The sequence below is a fragment of the Limulus polyphemus genome, unplaced genomic scaffold, assembly GCF_000517525.1.
Source record: "Limulus polyphemus unplaced genomic scaffold, Limulus_polyphemus-2.1.2 Scaffold431, whole genome shotgun sequence".
NCBI lineage: Eukaryota > Metazoa > Arthropoda > Merostomata > Xiphosura > Limulidae > Limulus > Limulus polyphemus.
In genome coordinates, this window is record NW_013666041.1 from 39,148 (window position 1) to 61,760 (window position 22,613).

A 22,613-nucleotide genomic window follows, 5' to 3' on the forward strand; every position below is an offset into this window, starting at 1 on the left:
AGATAATGTCGTTAATAAAAACAGATGGGCATTATGTCAGTCGCAGTCTCTATTTTTATCTTAAACGTAAAATAATTACAGCGGGAGCAAACTTAGATATCATAATATTTCTATCAATCTAATTATAGATACTTCTGTTAAAAGTAAAAACAAAATAAAAAACAAATACATTAACCTTTGGAACATTTTGATAAACTATTAACTGTTTCTGAAGAAGTTGAAATCAAATTAGTGCACAAGTTAATAGTTTCTTGTAAATATCAGTGTACACTATACCTAAAATTTGTGATAGAATCATGTAAAATGCAGGTTATTTTTTCATATTCCTTTTACTTTATCTATTTCGGAATAAAAACCAGAATGTGTAAAAACAACATTTACTTAAACAGTGACTAAACATCAAAATTAGGTGTATACACATCACGATGAAATTCCAAACACTTTATTGTCCAAGAAACCACAAAATTCTCTCCTTAATCGTGTTTCATTCAAATTTAAAGTTAACCAGAAAAACCTGATAAAATGCGGTTAACAGTGTCAACACTTTCTGATATAGTACGATATTTCTACAACTGTAAAAGATATATTCGTCATTAATCTCTTGTATAACAGTTCGATTGTTATTTAGAAAATATATTTCTATCATTTTTATGTCATTTGCCTTAGTAATGTAATTATTGTTATTAACACAATTAGAGAAAGCTAATCGTATTTCACAAGATCGATTTGTATATACTAATGAAATGACATATCACCCAAATGTGAGCGAGTCAAGAGCGATAAGTTTACTGTTTATATATTTGGTTCATAGTGAATCTCTGACTATTCGACGTTAGCCACGGTAACACTTCCGTTTAGATAAATACACCCCAGCTCCCCAAGCTAGGTATAGTGGTTAGCATGCCGGTCTGTGAATCTGCAGGTTTCCTCCCCATTTTCACAAAGTCGCGCTTTGCGCGAATATCCAAAATAAACTTATTAAGTGCGATTAACCTCAGTGTACATTCCCTTTCTCTGATCGGGTAATGACTATGTCTGCATTCTTAAACTTAGTAAGAATACAGTATCCTCCAACAGGCAGATTCTGTAATTTATTTCCAAAATATGAAATGGTTAAACAACCAATAATTAGTTTTCACACTGTCGATCGAAGCAGTAACAAAATGAGATGCCGTATAACATATCAACTGTTTCAATGAGGATTAGCAGCAAACTAACAATCAAATATAATCGTTTTGGAGAAAGCTTCAAAGATGAACATGAACTAAAGTTGTTTTTTTTTCAACTTCATCAATTTGAAGTGGATTGTGAAGATGCCATCAAGTCTATTAAAAAACTGCTGACAAAAATAAATTGTTGTTTTTCAGAATTTATAGTGCATACTGGAGAGATTTAAACATTTTAGCAATAAAGTTAGAAGAAAAAATTTGCTTTACTCTCCAGATAAAAATAAACAAATTTTTATTTCAGCCTACTTTTCGCTTTATTATGGCTACTGATACAATAGCTGTTCTTGTACTGTTAGTTCTGACAAAGCTGCAATGTCGAAACGTAGGCTGATATAAAATTTGTTTTATCATTATAATCTGAAAAGTAAGGATAGTTTTTTCTAACTTTATTTCCAAAAACAAGGTTGATTAGATTTACATAATTGATTAAACCTATACTCAGTTAACACACTATTACTATTTTAATCAAACAAGTTTCTAAAATAAATGAAATCTAAAAAAGAAATTAAGTCTTACAAAGTAAGGTAGTAGTATGGTCAAACCTATGACGAATTTCCATCTTCAAAAACTGCATTGGTGCTATTATATAATATGAGGGGCATATTATGTCACTTTGCAATTAAGCTAAAGTGTATGTGTAATTAATATATTGCATAATCAGTTGGTGAATAACATTATTATTTGTAAATGGACAAGTTGCTGAAGAGTGTGTTTATTGATTTATCAAAGGTATATGAGAATTTAATATTTCCTTCCCTTTTATTAAATTGCCTCAAATATTTATATATTGTCATATGGATTCAAATATCGACTTGCACATTTAGAAATTTGCTTGCTTTTTTTAGTGAAAAGTTACATAATAGGCTATCTGTGCTGTGTCTACCACTGGAATCCAGCCCCGTATCGTTGCGTGTAAATTCATAAACTTACAAGCAAAAAGTAAACACTGAGATTGATTAAACGAAGTGTACACTTATAAAGTGTCACGCAGATTTCGTAAATCGACGTGTAAGTTTAAAAATAAACAGTTATTTAATAAAATGAAGGGGAGATTATAAACTGTCATGCACATTTAGTAAATCAATAAGCATATTTCTCAGCCACCTTTTCAATTTACAAACATTAGTGATATTTATAACTGACAAATCGAATTATAATTGTTTTGATAACACAGATGAAGTGACTACGAAGTATGCAATATATAACATGCACATACAATTTAGCTTAAGTTCCTTTTGTTTGTTTATTGTTAAGCGCAATGCTATATAATGGACTATCTCTGCTGTGCTCAGCACGAGAATCGAAACTCGGATTTTAGCGTTATAGGCCTTCAGACTTACTATAAAGCCACTGGGGAACAGCTTTAGTTGCAAAATTACACTTGACTTCTCACACTGTAAGACGTGTAATAATGAATTATGTTAGATGAAACTGTGGAAATTTAAAAATCTAATAAATGAATGGCATTCTTACATGTATCTGAATACAATTGTTTACTTCCTGAAATGTGTATTTTAAAGAATAATAATTAGAATAAAAAATTCCAAAATCTACAACAAAGCTTCTATAAGAAATTACTAAAAACAAAGCTACTATAAGAAATTACTAAAACTTTTAATACTTCTAATTAAACTAATGAAATTCAAGTATTTTGATCGAAATACATTAGTTTATGAACCGCTTCCCTATAATTTAAATTTAAACAGGAGATTTAGAAGCAAAAGAGTCGCCTTAAGTCCACCTCCAGTCTACAAATAGTACACAAAAACAATAAGTTTCTTCAACCAAGTCAATAACAGAATTTAATAAAACACTATGAAACCAAAGCCATTTACACCGAGGAAAGCAACTGATACATCATACTTTAACACTTTGAATCATAAACACAACACAAAATAACAAAAAATTCAAATAACAAATAGATAGCCCCCTCCTTGTTTGGAATCAGATACATATTAAAATCTACAATGGTAAAAAGAAAGTCCAGTTTCCTTTAAACCGCTTCATGATAGATTCATATCCGGGTACACTTGTTATTTTTAAGTTACAAAAACATATAGATAAATTTCTACATTCTTTGAATAGTGACCATCTTAATATTTAGGCCCGGCCTGGCCAAGTGATTAGGGCGCTTGACTCGCAATCTGAGGGTCGCGGGTTCGAATCTTTGTCTCACCAAACATGCTTGCCTTTTCAACCGTGGGGGCGTTATAATGTGACGGTCAATCTCACTATTCGTTGGTAAAAGCGTAGCCCAAGAGTTGGCGGTGGGTGGTGATGACTAGCTGCCTTCCTTCTAGTCTATCACTACTAAGTTAGGGACGGCTAGCATAGATAGCCCTCGTGTAGCTTTGCGCGAAATTCAAAACAAACCAGACAAACAAATTAAATTCACAGTCAAACAGAAATGCCTCCACAGAAATGGCTTAATGGCAAGCTTAAGGACCTAGAACATTAATATTTGGGGCAAAATACTAGCGAGCCTCTTCAAAACATAGTTCATTGTGTTACTTTGTGTTAACAACAAATCAAATGAACGAACGTAAAAATGATTCAAAATTACTATTTTGGGTTACTCTAATAAATAATAGGAAAAAACGGTTTAAGCTCGACTCGGAATCTGTGGGTCGTGGGATTGAAACCAGGAGTACGTTATTATGTGACGGCCAATCCTATTATTCGTTGGTAAAATGTATCCCAAAAATTGGCGGAGGGTGCTTCTGGCTAGTTGCCTTCCTTGTGATCAGTAGTTCAAAATGAGGCAGATAGCCTTAATATTTTGACATAAACAAACAAATAAAATATTCTAAAAAACAATCAATAGTCACAGTTTTAACTTTCCAATACAACATTCTTCGTCAATGAAGATAGGGCCTGATGGTTAGGGCGTTCGACTAGCGACCAGCGGGTCGCGGGTTCGAATCTCATAACCGAATGTGCTCGCTTTTTCAGCCGACTAATGTTATAATGTGACGGTCAATCCTACTTTTCTCTAATTGAAGCTGAAGCGTTGGCAGTGGATGGTGTTCATTAAAGCATTATGTCTTGTCTATCACTTCTAAATTAAGGACGGCTAGCACAGATAGCCTTCGAGTGCTTTGCGTGAAATTCAACAAGCAAACAAACCATACAGAAAGAATTAACTACACTCCCAAACAAAGTGTATTCACGGTTTCAAGTTATATGCATCTTGAATCTCGTTTTTGGACTTAAAGGTGTGACACCTGATGGTAAAAAATCGTTTGTGGTATTAGTTTTTAGATCATTGCTGCATAAGTTACTATATTGGTTTCATCACTAGGTTGTCATCCTTAAGTATAAGATAACACATGCCAGTACGACTTTTATAGCTCATCGTGCACGTCTGGTGTGTAATTTTGCAGTTTTAGCTGACAACTTTACTATTGTGAGTAAAACTATGGAAAAAGTGCAATTGACGATGCATGAGAAATTTGGTATTACTAGTCTGGATCCGACCTTAAAATCTTTAGAACTTGTCTACTCATCTCCTAACATTGCGAGCTTGTTATTATCCTAGGATATAAGTTCTATCATTAGAGATGTGAGACAGAACTTCATAAACAGAGCGAATGGACATTTGGTGATCCATAACATTTGGGTCAAGAAAAGTGGTAAATGGTCACTTATTAGTTAGGAACAATGCATACCAGACGAAGAATAACTAGTTGCTTTAAACTGTGTGACAGTAAAGACCAGAGAAAGTCATTAACTTGCTCTATAGAGGGAAGTTAGACAATGGAAGTTAGAAGACCAATAAGCTGTCAAGAAATGGTTATAAGAATTGGCATTTAGGGCAGTGAGGGCTTTGCAAACAGCGAATATTCATTTGGTGGTCAGGAACAATGAGAGAATTGCGAAAAATGAACTATATGTATATATATAGTCTTAGTCAGGATTCGTTAGGTCTAGACAGACGGTAAATCGTCACTTTTCTGCCTGGGATAATGAGTTATGTATGACATGGCCACAGTCCTGTGGCCAGTTTATCCAATAGATCAGGTGTTCTGAAACGACTTTCAGGAAAGTTTCAAGTGTGTTACAAACGCTAAGGTTTATTGCAGTTATTTATTTATTTATTAATGGTTTTTTATTTGAAAACAAACTGTAGTATTTAAGCAAGGCTCAACTACTGAATACAAAAAGACTCAGACCACAGAAATCCAGAATGAAACTGAAGACTTGAGTTTAAAACATAACAGTGGGATATGGAACCATTTACAATTCCCAGAAGAATACACATACTGAGATGTTTAGGTTGTGCATGAATCTTTATTACCGAGAATCTTACTTTAATGGACGTAGCGTGTATGTCAGTATCTATGTATGCAACCAAACCCTCTGCGCCATCTATTGAATGACCCCCAAACAAAAATCCATAAAAAATTCACACTTTGGGCATTCGAGATTCATACAATTAGAAAAATAACTGTGGTATGTGCAACGACCGTTTCTTTACAAGAGAACACAATTTTAAATAAAAGTACTCTCCTCACAAGAAAAACACAACTTTCACTAGGACTGTACGTGAGGGTTTGATTATATCTTTATTGGTTTAATTTTTAAATGTAGAACTGAGATACTGGAGCTCTTAATAACTGTCATTTTTTTCAACAAACGGTACCACTTTTAATATATAAAAAATACAGTTTATATCAATAAAATTCGAGCTGTGTACATTGAATAATTTTAATGTAATGAATTACGTTTGACCAAAGAGCACATGCCGAACAACTTTCCTATGCAGTACTTCCCAGAAAAAAAAATTCCTTTTTTAGAAAATATTCACTTTTTCTAAATTTTTCAATGAGGTATGAATACTACGATTAGTAATTACTAGCATAAACAGCCGGCCATGGAGTGGCGTTTCTTCTAGTGTCACAAATCTCAAGAGAGTACATAAAATATTTGTTCTAAAGCAACAATCAAGGCTGAAAGAACAACCAGAGATTTGATATTGCTAATTTGAAATCAATCTTAAAATTGTCATAGCTTGGTTAATCATCTCCTCCTAAGATTGTGAGCAGGGGCATATTCTTGTAGGGTGATTGTTTTGTTTACTCGGAAACATGGTAAATAGGTTCAAATACAGAATACAAAAGGCTAAGATCATAGAAATACAGCTATGTAATGACGCGTTGGGAAGCGTCGAAACATGTTGAATAAATTTGAGACTGTAGATTTGTCTCAACTAAAATGCATTTTATTGTGTAAAATAAATAAGGTTGTTATTTTTAATAGTACTTATTTATTTACTCGAGGGCTATCTTTCTCTTGCTATCCTTAATTTAAAAGTGATAGACTAGAGAAAGGGCAGCCAGTAAGCCCTCCGACCAATTCTCGGGCTACTATAATTGAATAATGGGATTAACAGTAATATTATAATGACCCCACTGCTAAGAAGGGCGAGCATTTTCGAGTAAATTGAGAGTCGAGTATCCTAACCACTATGTCATGCCAGGCTCAAGAATATTATAGAAAGATGGTAGAAAGGTCCTCACATACCGGTTGTACAATTCATGTTCAAAGTCAATAAACAATTAGACCAGCGAGAGCACTATTTAAAGAACACGCAGTATTCATAATGATTAAGCTAGGGAGTCTTTTTCAGCAGAAGAAAATGATCCTGGCCTAGATTTTGCCTCTGGTATGTGTTTACAAGGACACTGATGATCATGGTTTTGACAGAAAAATATTATTTAAGTGCACAAATCTTCAGATGTCAAGCCCGAGAATACACAGCGAGTCACAATACGCATTTGATACACAATTTTGTTTTTGGCAAAGGAACAAACAGTAACAATGATGGTAAGCGTGCTTAAATTCCTAAGCCTGCAAAAATAGGTATCGTATACTGGGGTCTAATCACGGGGTAGGGAGGTATATTTGAATATCCAGTTCGGTGATATATTTAAGGATCCACTCCAAAAATAAATGAAGAAAATTCAATATAGCCAATTTTAAAAGAAAAAGAAGGGTGGTCCATTTATATTCTGCCACTGGCAATTGATTGATCATAGTGATGCTATAGTATTGGGGTAAACCTAAAATCGAATTGATCAGCAATGATGAAATAGATTGCATCAGAAAACACACCCGAACTTGTTCTACTAGAAGACATGCAATATGGCTGAATAAATGAATCATCTTAACGGCATGCAATTATCTTACGGTCAAGTCAAGGGGTAGGCCCGCCCATAAGTAAAGTTCAGCATGACCGCCCAGTTACCCTAAACGAAACTCAGTAGCTGGCCAACACTACACATATTAATCTTGTAGGAAAATTCTCTCCACCACTCTGAAGGTGTATAAGAGCAAGTAAATATTACACTCAATTGAATAATTCTTTTTTAATTAGTTCATTAAGTTTCGAATTACAGATGTGTAAAAATAACATTCCACATTTATCATTTGACTATAATAAGTCATTGTCCAAAAGACCTTTATTCAATAGCAGAACTTTCAGCTCAGCTAGAATATGGTAGCAAAAAACATATTTAAAAGTACATTAAAATGGCGTTTAACATCTTATTTGGTGACTGGGCTGAAAATTCAAAATTGTTAACTTAACAGGTCCTAATGAAACTAAAACGAATAACACAGTGATCAATTATAATCAACAACTGTATTGTATAAACTGTGGTATTTTATCTTCACAATATCTTTCTTGTTTAAAAATAAACATATTTTTAATTTTTTGAATTATCAAAGACTAAATTATATATATATATATATATATATATATGTATACATCTTCTTTTGAAAGGATTGCCCTTCTAATTCTGAGGACTTTCGAGCAATTCAGTGTTCAGAATTCAATGTCGTCGAATTTCGTGGGAAGTTTTATGACTGGATTCCATTTACAAATGGCAAGTTGGTCTCTTCATTCACAATTGTCTAATTTTCATAGTCTTTTTGACAAGGTTTATTTATTTGTTGTTAAGCACAAGTCTACGCAATAGGCTATCTGTGCTGTACCACCACGAGTATCGAAACCAGGTTTTTAGTGGTGTGAGCCCTCTGTGTTATAGCCGAAAGACAAAAAGCATAGTTGCCACCATTTTAGTGATGCATATGGGTGAGTATATTATATTAAAACGAGTTTGAATAAGGAAATCAGCAAGTTACGAGACAACCACTGTTGATATAATGTTGCAGTGGAATGTAATGTATCAGAACCACATTTTGACACTGTTTGAACGAGATTTATCAGAACTACAATGTGACATTGATTGTCGTTCGTGGAAAGAGTGATGCCACCGAAAAGTGGTAGCTTTTGTGAAGGGTATGTAACAGCGATTTCCAATGCAAAATATTCGTACGCTCGGATCATTAAAAATCGAGGTTTGAGAATTTTCAAGACGAAGCTGTCCATTGCACTTAATAACCTTGGAAAACAAAGGAATATGGATCAAATGAGTGCATCAGAGGTATCAAAAAAAAAAAAGATCTTCAACAAATGGTATCCCAACTGTGGTAAGTAAAGTATACGACTTGTAACAGGCGAGATCCTATGAACATAAAGGTTAGTGGCAAAAGCCGTCAACGTTCCCTAGACAACATCATTTAACATAAGTAAAAAAGATCTCCATCTGGAAAAGCGACACAAGTCACGTGCATACAAGCTGCTTCCACGACATATCCATTCAAATGTTGCATACCTCAAAGAACTGGAATATTTAACAGGTATTCATGCGATTCCACATGAAAACATAGTCAAGTTGCCAATTTTAGCGTTTATAGATTTCTATGCGATTGGACTGTTGTCAAGAATGTAGGAAACTATCGTCTTCGTACACTGTATTGATTAATGAGAGCCAACAGGGTATAGGGATGTGTTTTGGACATGACAGCTTTTTGACACAGTTTTTTCCATTATATAAATTACCCTTCAGGGTATTGTCAAGGTGCACGGTTGTCAGATTGGGCATCAGTAGACATGGCAATATGGATTATAAGGACGTGGTGAGACTCCAAAATCGTTTTAATATAATGTACTCCATCTTGGTATATACGTATGTACACAGGAAGCTAGAGATAGAAATTAAACAAATAATAATTTTGTCTTAACATTTCTCAAGAAAAAAATAATCAAACAACTATTTCGGATTAGATATTTTACTTAAGTAAAGAATAATGAAAATTGGTAATTTTTACGTCCATTATAGCCAATTCTATATAATGGGCCGTTCCAGAGTCTTGTGTTCTCACTTGCTACATTGTCTCCATGAAGATATATTAGACTCTGAGATTGTAGAATTAATATCGTGAAGTTCGTTCAATTATTAGTATGCTAGTATAATACTGAGGCTTTGAAGTAGGGTTAGCTACTTAATTGTATTGTAATGGTGGAAATTTGAATCAGTTTAACCATTACTTTTACACTGTACGATCGAGTTTGGGAAACTTGATTAGTTACCACTCTCGATCTAATTGTTTCGCAATTTTGCAACTACTATATTTATAACATGACGTTGAGTTAGTTTCTATTCTGATATAAAATCATCAATTGTGATAGTGCGTCAGCCTCAGCCTTTTCTATAATACTGTAATATGTATTGAGATTGTAAAAATAGGTTAGCCCCAACTCTAATGATGTAGAGTATTGAATTAATTACCAAAATGATAATCGAGACGATAAATTTTAGACTTTATTGGGCAAGAACTTAAAAACGACAATGTAGAATGAACGGGAAAAGCTCGAAGAAAATTTATTATAAATAACATTTGTTGACTAATTGAACTGTATTTTCTGTTAGGTCAATTGAATCCTTGCTCACTCTATTGTCAAGCTATTGGTTATAAATTCTACTCACAGAAAGCACTGAAAGTTATCGACGGAACTCGTTGCTTCCCCGACACCAATGATATTTGTATAGACGGCCAGTGTGAGGTGAGTTGAATAATACCAGTGATATTTGTATAGACGGCCAGTGTGAGGTGAGTTGAATAGCACCAGTGATATTTGTATAGACGGTCAGTGTGAGGTGAGTTGAATAACACCAGTGATATTTGTATAGACGGCCAGTGTGAGGCGAGTTGAATAATACCAATGATATTTGTATAGACGGCCAGTGTGAGGTGAGTTCAATAATACTAGTGATATTTGTATAGACGGACAGTGTGAGGTTAGTTGAATAACAGCAGTGATATTTGTATAGACAGCCAGTGTGAGGTGAGTTAAATAACACAAATGATATAAGTATAGACGACCAGTATGAGGTGAGTTGAATAACACCAGTGATATTTGTATAGACGGCCAGTGTGAGGTGAGTTGAAGAATACCAATGATATTTGTATAGACGGCCAGTGGGACGTGAGTTAAATAACACAAATGATATATGTATAGACGACCAGTATGAGGTGAGTTGAATAACACCAGTGATATTTGTATAGATGGCCAGTGTGAGGTGAGTTGAATAACACCAATGATATTTGTATAGACGGCCAGTGTGAAGTGAGTTGAATAAACTTCCTGAAGACATTTTTGGTCCTTAAACTACCATATGTTTCAGATTTTTGCTATGGTATTGTCTGCAGAAAACTGAAACATTAAGAAAACTAGAGGGAAACCCAGTAGAGCACATACCCCAGCCGCGCAGCGTTGATCATATTCGGTTCTCAAAAAATACGAAAACGTGTCCGTATGTCCGTAGTTATTAACAGACACTGAACATTTTCGGCAGGACAATGAGGAATAATATTCTACATATGTCCACTAACTTTGATCACAATCCGATCATTTTTGACTGAGTCATAGAGCAAAAATAGTGTGAAAAATCAGGCCCCATGGTAAGAGATAGTGACTTTTTTATTTCTGTGATCTTGCTGTGAACTTGACCTTTACCTTCCAAACACTAATCACTTTTGAGTTTGATCATAGTTCAAATGTATACCAACTTTAGTCCAAATAAATCTATTCAGCAGTTTTCGATAAATCTTGCTGACAAACACACACACACATACACACAGGGGTGAAAATATATCCTCTGTCCACCTTCGGTGGCGGAGGTAATAATCAATCTGATCTGTATATTACGTTACATTTCACGACCGATCATAGATAGCAGATAGTAAATTTTATTGATGTGTAAGTTCTCTTTTCAAACCTGCCTCCCAGTGGCACAACGGTATGTCTGCTGACTTACAACGCTAGACACGGATTTCGATACCTGTGGTGGGCAGAGCACGGATAGCTCCTCGTGTAACTTTGTGCTTGGCTACAAACCAACCAACCACAACTTTTCAAACCCTTAATAATGGGTTTAAGTATATGCATACGTTATTTTCCGTGAGCGGAAACAAATTAACTCGCAATAGAAATATAATTTTCCATCAAAATATTTTGTTTTTAGTTGTTAAAACTTTGCTTGGACATGAAGATGAATTAACATTACTTTATTCTAGTAATAACAAAACAAAATGAATTCAATTGTTCATTGAATGTCCAGTTGTCTTTGTTACAGTACTAATTTACTGCTTTTAAAAATTCAATCTGTTTCCAGCATGTAGGCTGTGACGGTATTTTAGGATCCATAGCTATAGAAGACAAATGTCGCGTTTGTGAAGGTGACGGTACAACTTGTAAGACAGTTTTAGGATTCGTGGACGATCCATTTGAAGACAAACAAAAAGGTTTGCTTCTAATATGATATTTGATCATATGGTAATTAGTACAAAACATTAACCTTTCCAATACTGACTTTGAATACCACTATAATAATAAAATGACTTTATTTCTATAATCATTGCCCTCATTTGGAATCAACTGTTTTAATCTTTTTGCAAAAATTTCAAAATGTTCAATTCTGCATGCATGATTCAGTTATTTTTTTCATTTTCCCCAATTTAGAATACGTAGAAATTATTCGACTTCCTAAAGGAGCTGTGAACATCCGCATTAGGGAGAAAGAAGAATCCACCAACTTAATCGGTAAGATACGATATATGTTGTTGTTTTCTTAGTGCAAAGCTATACGTTATTTTATCTGCATTTTCGGGTAAGAATCAAGTCTCAGATTCTTGCGCTTTAAGTCCGTAGACTTGCAGCTGACCCACCAGGGGTCAATTTATATGCAGCAGTCTCATTGTTGGTGGACCATTCTATTCCTTTTTAGTCCTGTCATAATAAAATTGGTGTTAGCTTGGCGATTTCTTGTTAACATAATTAAAATTCATCTTATAGTAACAATCGAAAAGGAATGTGTTTGCCATTTTTTTTCCCATAGTCCTTGCGGACCGTCGAGCCGATGGCAGATCTTGCTCTGCCAGCATTTCTAAAGCTGTTTCTTACGTCAAGGATGCAACCCATTTGACAGCCTTCCCTCTTGGAAAGGACGAGCATGTTTGGTGGGTGGGACTGGGATTCGAACCCGCGACCCTCAGATTGCGAGTCGAGCGCCTTATCCACCAGGCCATGCCGGGCCGTGTTTGCCATTAGGAAAATAATACTGCGAACTGTCGGTGATTGACGAAAAAAAAATTAACAGGATTATTAAATGCAATAGAAGTCAGTCTGTGTTCTAGTTAATTAATTCATTCCACAGTGATTAAGATTTAACTATTTCCAACTGATGGACATTACAAAACTCCATCAGTCTAAGAACCGCTCACCTCAGATGCTAACAAAGAGAAAAAGAATGACTTCAGTAGTGGTTAGGGAATGTGACATGGTTTACTGTCGATAAAATAACTATATTGAGAAAACCGCATAAAACACTGGACCTTCCTTGTGGAAAATTCTATAAAAATGTGAGGCGAATGTTCTCGTGGCAGGGAAGGGTTAATCATAAAGTATAAATAAGATTCTGAACGTTACTGGCAACCATGACCATTTCACAATGTTATACTTAAACTATTATAAACAACTATTCTTCTAAAATTGTAATTCAACAATTGAAGAAACTTCTGGCACTAATTCAGTCATTTTTCAGTTAGATTAAAATATATATGAAACAAGTAATATACCTCTTAATAATCAAACAAGCCACCTTACTTCAGAATATTACATATCGTTACTTCTCTCTGTAAAATAGACTCGAGTGACATGTTTGTTACTGTTCACTTCGTGGATGACGCTGCAAATGTTTATAGCTTACTTATGCAAATAACAGACTTTATGATATATTTAATCAATAGCTCGGGCTATTTGTTTCTCAAAAACATCCTATCATAAATAAAAAAATACAAGCTTCACATAATATTTAATTCTGTGTCGACCCAAAAAAATATTTTCATTAACGCCACTAAAATTATCATGCTTATAGGATATTTGCCAGTTTAGCTTATTAGAAACGAGGTTTAACGAAGTTTACAAAGGACAAATTGCCAAAGTGTTAAAATATTTCATGGTGTGGAAAAGCCAGTGGGATAGCTTAAAAAGACTGCGGACTTACAATGCTAGAATTCGGGTTTCGATACCCGTAGTGGGCAGAGCACAGATAACCCATTGTGTAGCTTTGTGCTTAATTACAAACAAACAAGATTAAAAAGAATAGTTTTTTTCTTAATTGATAATTTAGTAGTGTAATAACTTTTAGTGCTAGCCGTTTAATATTGTATTATGATATTTTTAACCTGAACAGCACCTTATGCAACACATGACCGAAGTCAAAAACCCCTTAGGCTCAGGTATAGCTATCCCTAGTTTAGAGCTACTGGTTATATGCAGAGAGGGCAACTAATTAGCAGCACTCACCACTTAATATTTATTAAATAGTAGATTAATTAACTGTCATAACTATAGTTGAAAGTGCAAAATCTATTCAGTGACATATTACAGCTTGACCATTACGATCCGCATTCTGTCACGCTAACCTCATAGTCGTACTTGAATAAAATTATCAAAATTATTTAATTGAATGGAGCAAATGTTTAACCTACTGTACTTCTGAAATGGAGATGTTAATTTAGTTGGTACTTTCGCTCATTTTAGTAGCTTCTATGTAGCACAGATTCTATCATTGTTTTTCTTTCCAGCGCAACAGCATTTTGTATACATTTTTGTGCTGCAAAATACATGAATTATCTTATCGACTTGTTTTCCATTTTAAAAGCAAAGTCACATTGAGCTATCTGTTGTGTCCACTGGGGAAATCGAACCTCAGTTTTTAGTGTTATATGTCCTTAAACATACCGCTGTCCTACCAGGGAACATTTTATCGATAACCGAGGAAAAAGGATGTCCAACATTTATTTCTGCCTTTATGACTGTGCTAAACGGTGTACTCAAAGTAAATGCGGTCAGAGAGAAGAAAACTTTGTTGTTTCTTACGAAATGTAAAAAGGCAGACATCTAATAATACTAAGAATTACATTTTATTATTTTAATTTCTTAAGTAAGTTATAATACATTTGGTGTAGAAAGTTAATCTGTAATATTTATGTAACCCTTCAGCATTATTATTCATACTTTGGAGGACATAAATGGGTTATTTACCGAAAGCGAGTTTAAAATACTATTGTAAAATGTTGTTTAGCGAAGTCGAATAACGATGGTTTCTAGTGTGCGTAGGCCACTTTCATTGCTGTCTTGTGAAATAATTGTGAACTGCAGTTTGAATGGCTGAATATCACTGCGTTCCAACGTGTTATTTTCGATATTAGTGGAATACAGAGTTTTAACCTCCGACGTTCTTTGTATCTCTGCTGAAGCCTCCTGGCCGTGGAAACAACGTACTCAAATTTGCAACTTGAGCATGTGTAGAGATATGCTCCAAAGTACATGCGCATAAAGTTAGTTTTGTTCTTAAGTGAAAATAAATTTCTTAGTCTGCTTGGATTTTAAAAATACAATTAAGTTAAATCTGTGAATATTTGCTGTGAAGTGTTTTCTTTCTAATGTTATGTGACCGGAAACAATCGCCATTCTTAGCGATCCAGCGCTCAACAATGGAGAATAGTATCTTCCTCTGAAACTCAAACTCTAGCTCATAGAGACTTCTCTGATTCTCAACCTTTAAAGTGCCTTCTGAGACATGAAAACGGTCCGTGATTTGTTCGAAAGATCGTCAAGGTCTGGTGGTTAGGGTGTTCGACTAGTAATCTGAGGGTCGCAGGTTCGAATCACCGTCACCAAACATTCTTGCGCTTTCAACCTGGGGCATTATAATGAGACAGTCGATCCCAAAATCAGTTGCTAAAAGAGTAGCCCAAGAGTTGACGGTGGGTGGTGTTTACTAGCTTCCTTTCCTCTAATCTATCACTGCTAAATTAGGGACGACTAGCGTAGATAGCTATTGTGCAGCTTTGCGCGAAATTCAAACCAAATCAAACCTATCGAAAGCTCGTCAAGACTTATTCCGCTGCCAGAAATTGTATCTTGTAAAATGTGCTAACTAACAAATAAAGAAGTTAAAGAATTTCTCTATTACGTTGTTCACTTGAAAATATTATTTCATATGTTTTATCCGTCAGACACTGTGTTGTATTTGGATGTAGACAATTTTTATCGTACATTTTTTTGTTATGTGCAATGTGGTATAATTATATCATTATCATAGCTCTCAAAACAACCGATGATTCTTATCATTTGAATGGCAAAATGGAAGTAAGCTGGCCAATGACATATGTCATCCTTGGAACTAGATTTCATTATATGCGAACGACGTCACACCGTGAATCTCTTCGTGCTCTTGGTCCCCTGTCAGAGGAGCTTATAGTCGTGGTAAGTATGGCTCAGTTTTTTGACATACCTTTGTCACTGTTAGGTGTAAAAGACAGATATTGCCACAATTCGAATGCTCTAAATCTCTCCATGCTTCTGATCCTTTGTCAGACGAACTTCCAGTCATAGTGAGTATGGATCAGTTTCTTGATGTACCTTTGTCATTGTTAGGTGTAAAGGATAGGTATTAATACAATTCAGATGCTCTGAATCTTTCTGTGCAATTAGTCTTCTGCCAAAGGAACTCAGAGTCATGGTGAGTACTTGATGTACCTTTGTCATTGGTTATGTTTAAGGGACAGATACTGCCGTAGTTCGCATGCCTTGAATTTCTCCGTGCTCTTGGTCTTTTTTCAGAAGAACCTATAGTCTTGGCGAGTATGGATCAGGTTCTTGATGTACTTCTGTTACTGGTGAAGTGTGAGAAACAGATATCGCATGCTCTGATATTGATCTACTTTGAGGTCAATTTTGAGTGCTGTTTTCTTCTTATGTTACTTTAGAATTCGAATAGCACATTAATGATGAATCTATGTAATATATTTTTATTTCAAAAGTGGCCAATTTACACAAATATTCATTTGATTCAAATTTTCAGAAATAAAGGTAGGGTTGAACATTCTGTTTCATGATTTTTTAAGTTGTAAATCAAACTATGGTTCTGAATATAAAATGACCTGTTCTAAATCAAATAATGAGAGCGGTATAATCAGTCTTTTATTTTATTATATGCTGAATTTTTGAAGTGTCTTTCGATCAAATAGTAGCACTAAATTTTTACAGTAAAATGCATATTAAAATATGTTCTTTTTGAATGCCCGTATAATATTATATTTTCGTTTCCATTTGCTTCTCTAAAATATTCAAAATCAAATTTTTCTGAGTAATAATATTTTTTATGTTTAAACATCGAAACACTATTTTCATCAGAATGAAATCGGCATTATTTTCTAAAGATACAACATCACCAATTGCCATGACATTCCAATATCAATAATATTGAACCATTATTTTAGATCTGTTGATTTGTTACGATTTCTTGTGGTTATTAATATTCAACAAATTACAGATACAATGTAGCAGTATAAAAAATGTCTAAATTATCCTATGAAATAAATTATTTCATTTATGCGAATTTTTAACAGCTTCTTTTAGAAGAACCTAACAAAGGTGTTGTCTTTAGCTACAATACACCAGTAGAGGCACCTTCCGACCAAGGTAAGAACCATGGGCATTATATTATGCTTCTGTTGTCTTTAATATTGTTTGGACTGCTTTCGATTTTTAGACTTATTTCAAACATATAGAAATTTCTCAACAGCTGCAAGATTTTGAACATAATACGTCTGTACCACTTCAACAGGGTTAAACAGCTGAATTCATCGCTTCAGCTAGTGGAAATAGTGCATTTTTATTTGATTAGACAGAAACAACACACACACATATATAATCATAACCAAATTTGGTTCACAATAATTCAAAATTGTTTAAGAAACTTCATTTCAAATATCATAATTTAACTCTGTATTTTCATTTGGCTCATAGAGGCTTAGCAGTAAACCTGAGGACTTATAATGCTGAACATCGGGTTTCGATACCCGCAGTGGGCAGCGCACAGGTAGCCCCTTGTGTGGCTTTGAGTTTAACAACAGTTTTCATTTCGCTTTTCATGACCAGTGCACGTCATCTATTGCAACCATACTTCAAAGTTTCGTGTACGAGAATCTAATCCATTCAAGACATTAACTACTTTTATACAATAGACCTTTTACGTCTGTTTACACAACTTAGAATAAACCCAGTTTTACAATTCAGTTTTCTTAGTCTTTAATTTCTGTTTTCTGTTAAAAGTTCTGTTTGCGTAGAATGATGTTACAATCATATTTAAATATTTCATGTCCGTTTTTTTCGAATGAAGTTTATTGCTAAGTTTGCCTTAAATTATTTGATGCTACAGGGGTTGCGTACGTTATATTAAAACGATTTTAAATCATACCACGTTGATACAGTCCATGTTGTCACGTCCGGTCATGTTCTTTTTGAAGATCATACATCTCGACAGTATTCTCACAGCGTAGATTCTATTGCAATAGGCTTCACCGTTGCCATTTCCAAAGTACACTCTTTCTTGTAGGTTTACAACAATCCATCTGGTGTACAAGAATGACAGTTTTACAGCGCCCCTTTGAACAGTTCGGTGGAACAGAAATCCATAGACGAATTAACCAGTATGTCTTGAGACAGTTGAATGGATATGTCGAAAAAGTAACTTGTGCACACCTGACTTGTGTCACTTCTTCATACTGCGAAACTTCTTAGTTATGTTGCCTCGGATACGCGGAAATCATTTTCCAATGATCTTTACTTTCATGGATTCTCACCTGTTACAAAATGCAGCACTTTGCTTACCACGGCTGGAGTATACCAGTTGCAGCTCTCTAGTTCATCCATATTCCATTATTTTCCAATGTCATTAAATACACGGTATATCTCCATCTTGGAAATTCTAAATCCTCGATCTGATCACATCTTTATGATCTCAGTGTATGAATATTTTACATTGGAAAGGGCTGTTACATACCCTACCCACAAGCAATCAATTTTCAGTCGCACCAAATCACCTACGTTACGCCATATATGAAAATGTATTTCTAATACATCCGTTCCACCGCGATTTTATGTCAGGTTTGATTGTCACGTAACCTACTGATTTACATATTTACACTTTTTTTAATATAACTTATTCAACCATTTGTAGTTTGAGAATATGTTTTCCAATTTTTGCTTATGCCTTTTGTTCTTCAAGTTGAATTTAGATTGGCTTGAATTTCGCGCAAAGCTACACGAGGGCTATCTGCGCTAGCCGTCCCTAATTTAGCAGTAGAAGGAAGGCAGCTAGTCATCACCACCCACCGCCAACTCTTAGGCAGCTCTTTTACCAACGAATAGTGGGATTGCCCGTAACATTATAACGTACCCACGGCTGAAAGAGTGAGCATGTTTGGTTTGACGGGAATTCGAACTCGCGACCCTTAGATTGCGAGTCGAGCGCCCTAACCACCTGGCCATGCTGAGCAGTTAAATTTAATATTAACAGCAACAAGTAAATTACATTCTTCAATGTCATATTCATTACATTCAGGACTTCTGTCAAACAAATTATTACTTTTCTTTCTATTATAATTATCAAACAAGATTTACGGGTTAAGCAACTAAATTCTGTGTATCACTGTGGCAGGAGTGTGATCGAGTACTAAATGATTTTGAATAAGTTAAAGTCCAGTGAATGCAACATAAGTGAGCCCTACTATGTGAATCGAATTATAGACCAAGGAGAATAATTTGTAGGAGATATATTTCAGTATATTGTTTTTGATCTAATATGCAGATATTATAATCTGTTAACTTGCTCAATATGTTAACAAAAGCAAAAAGAACTTACCTCTCAATATCTTCGGGCACGAAGATGCGAAGTTTAAAGGGTTAGCTGGACCGAGTTCTTCTTGTACAAAACAGTAGAAGTGTTCATATTTAGGCAGGTACCACATTTAGCCACCTTACAGCGGTAAGCAAGCTTCAATGAGTTTTTTCGTCCACATCTATAGATAAAATTTGCGCAAACCGCGGAGAAAGCAGCTCTATAGAGCTGAGTAACCATATCTTGTATTGCCCAACGTGTACAGCCATTACCGTGTAGTTTATTGCGGTTTTAGATTGGGGTATGGGTTTAATCCATCGTAGATTGGAAAGTAGTACGAATACAGCCAAGCTGGTGGGCAATTCAGATTCCAGACATTATACAGAATTCAAATCTCTATTCAGAATTAAGAAAATAGAGTACAAGAAAGCTTAGTTTGGAAATCAACCTACCAAAATATATCTTCTTGACTCTCAGACTGGGTGTTGAATACAATTTCTACACGAAAAAGATGTGCCGAATCTTCAGCTATGCTAATACTGTCACACACACGTTCGTTTGTTTCGAACTCAGATTTTTGGCGTTATAAGTGTTCAAGCCTATCGTTGAGCACACACTGGTGGAGGTGAAGACACGTTTATACAGGTTTGAATGGCTTTTTTTTTCACAGCTGGCCAACTTAACGAATAATTCGTTGAGTTGACCCTGATAAGTTTTGTGACATATTAAATTAGTTATACCTATGGACGTAGAAATGCTGGAAAGCCCTATTTTACTTTTCTGCTAATGGGAGTTGCTCGATGACCTGAAATGCTGGTAAATACTACAGAATGCTAGAATTATAGTTCTAAGCAAAGTTAGTTCCGTATCATATTTGCTTTGTGTTGACGTCTGTTGTGCTCCAATTACTACAGAATAGCTAACTTATAAATAGCCCCCAGTGGCATAGCGATATGTCTGCTGACTTACAATGCTAAAAACCGTGGTGGGCAGAGCACAGATAGCCCATTGTGTAGCTTTGTGCATAAATTCAAAACAAACAAACAAACCAAGTTATAAGTAATGCAGAAGTGACAAACGTATGTTAATATTGTCCATAGAGCCTATGTGACATTTTCAGTGATTTTGAAAAGAAAAAAAAAGGTTTACATTTGTGAAACGTTTGGTTCAGTTTCATGCTCGAGATGAATTTAAATAGAAATGCGTTAAACAAATTTCAGCGAATCTTTCGTTCTTGTGGTATAGTCTACACGTGTGGCATAGAATTATGCAATACTTTCTTGTTCATTATGTAGAGACAGTGCATTAAATTTTCCTTTAATAGTATCAAATGACTACCAATCACATCATTATGGACTGTAACTTACTAAATTAGGCCTGGTTGGTGCTGTCTGTTTTTTTTTTTATCTTACAACTTTTTAAAAATTTTCATATTTTTAATTTTAGTTTATTTTAATAGTTTTACTCATCTAGTGTGTTTTGGACTTTTAAATTAATTTCTATACTTGTGTCTATAACCATATATTTGTCAGTAAAACTATGTGACAGCAAAAGACAGCTTAAATCTCAAATTTAACTTAACTTCAATATGAAGTGGCAACACACAAGTTGTAAACTATAACATTACTTTTTAAACTAAATCTTGTAAATAAAATAGAAACAAAATTCTTAAGGATATGTTTCTTTCAACTTTCAAATGTTCGGAATACTTCTTTTCTAAGCAAGGGTTCTCTTAGCTATCGTTTTTGTTCTGTTTTTATTTTACAGCAAACACCACATCTGGACATTTTGGATGAAAAATGACAGGAGATAGATAAACCAGAAGTGCGTGGATTTATGACAGAGTAAAACAAGGCTTGGGAAATTAAATCTTAAACTTTGAAAACTGCTTTTATTATAACTAGAAATATTCTTAGAAAATCATGTTTTAAATTGGAAACTATTTGATACAATTTTAAATAATTGAGAATATTCCGATGTTTCAATGTTTTCTACTAATGTTAGAGACTCTTAACTGACTGTTCAATTTTCAAGATAAAATAAGCAACATCAGGTGATAATGAAAAACAATATTATGTACGAAGTAATTATAAAGAAAACTCATATTAATAATTATGACATGTATATTTTAAAAATTACTTGACCGAGGGAAACTAAATTTCATCACAGGCAAATTGAGGATAAAAATTATATTCAAGAAAATTTGGACATAGTACAGGGTGATTCAAAAAATGTCAGAGAAGTAAACAGTATGCTTTCTGTCAATTCTAATGAGCCTGTTAAGCATATTCCTGAATGAAGCTACTGCAAGCATCATTTGTTCTTAGCAATGTCCATAGATCCTCATAATATATTGCACACAATTTATTCAAATCACTAATCTTGTGTTAAGAGAAATAAAAGCAATTCCAGTTTGAGAGGAAAGTTAAATAAGTATATGGCTGTGAAAGATGCTGTGCCATGTCCAAGCTTTTCTTAATAAATGTTTGTGATTTGCAATAAATGCACTCGATGAAATTTTGTTCTCTTAGGGCTTTAGTTTTTATTCTAATGTTGCTGTTGTTTTAACACAAAACTACACAATAGGCTATCTGTGTTCTGCCTACCATGGGGAATCAAACCCTGGACATTTTGGTGCTGTAAATCTGCAGGATATATACAGAGTGCAAAATGAGAAAATGATATCGAAGCTATAACTAGGGAAACACTTTTTTATTATTTTATGTTATCCTTTAAATTTTGGTTAGGTAATCCAGGGGAAGGGGCAAGTGCCTCCCTTGCAGATGCCCATATAAATATGTAAACTTACCACTGATCTACTAGGGGACAATAGTTTTTAAGACAGAATAATTTTAAATAAAGATTTTCTATTAAAATCACCGTGTAGTTTGAAAATAGTTGCAAAGATGCATGTCAAAAAGTTACACAGTATGTATTTATTTATTTATATTTCGTTTTTCTAACAAGTGCTATAACCTACACCAGAATTCATATTCAAATAAAATACTCTTTTCTAATGAAAATATTTCAATAATGGGTGAAAAAAAAAGAAGTTTTTATATAACTGGCAATTTATCACTTGTAAGGTTTATAAAAAAATAGAATATGAATTACCTATAAGATATTTTGCAAAAACCAATGAATTTATTACATACTGTTTTTGGTTTTCAATAAGATACCACAAAGTTTTTAGTTGTTCACATTATTCTAAAACATTTTATTTCAAAAGAAGAACATGTTTTCTTTCACAATCAAAGCTCGTTCATATTTGTTAGCTAATCTA

At 34.3% G+C, this 22,613-nt stretch overlaps 1 protein-coding gene across 1 annotated transcript in view; it reads left to right on the forward strand.

Annotated features, from left to right (window-relative positions):
• LOC106458225 (A disintegrin and metalloproteinase with thrombospondin motifs 6-like) overlaps positions 1-22,273 on the forward strand; it is a gene marked incomplete at its 5' end in the record, with an annotated part of 53,944 nt that extends 31,671 nt beyond the window's left edge. The window contains 5 exons of the mRNA XM_022384376.1: positions 11,753-11,882; positions 12,100-12,180; positions 15,749-15,912; positions 17,058-17,130; positions 21,098-22,273. Of these exons, the coding sequence (XP_022240084.1) occupies positions 11,753-11,882; positions 12,100-12,180; positions 15,749-15,912; positions 17,058-17,130; positions 21,098-21,126 (477 nt within the window). The remainder of the gene's footprint in view (positions 1-11,752; positions 11,883-12,099; positions 12,181-15,748; positions 15,913-17,057; positions 17,131-21,097) is intronic.
• Between the last annotated feature and the right edge of the window lie 340 nt (positions 22,274-22,613).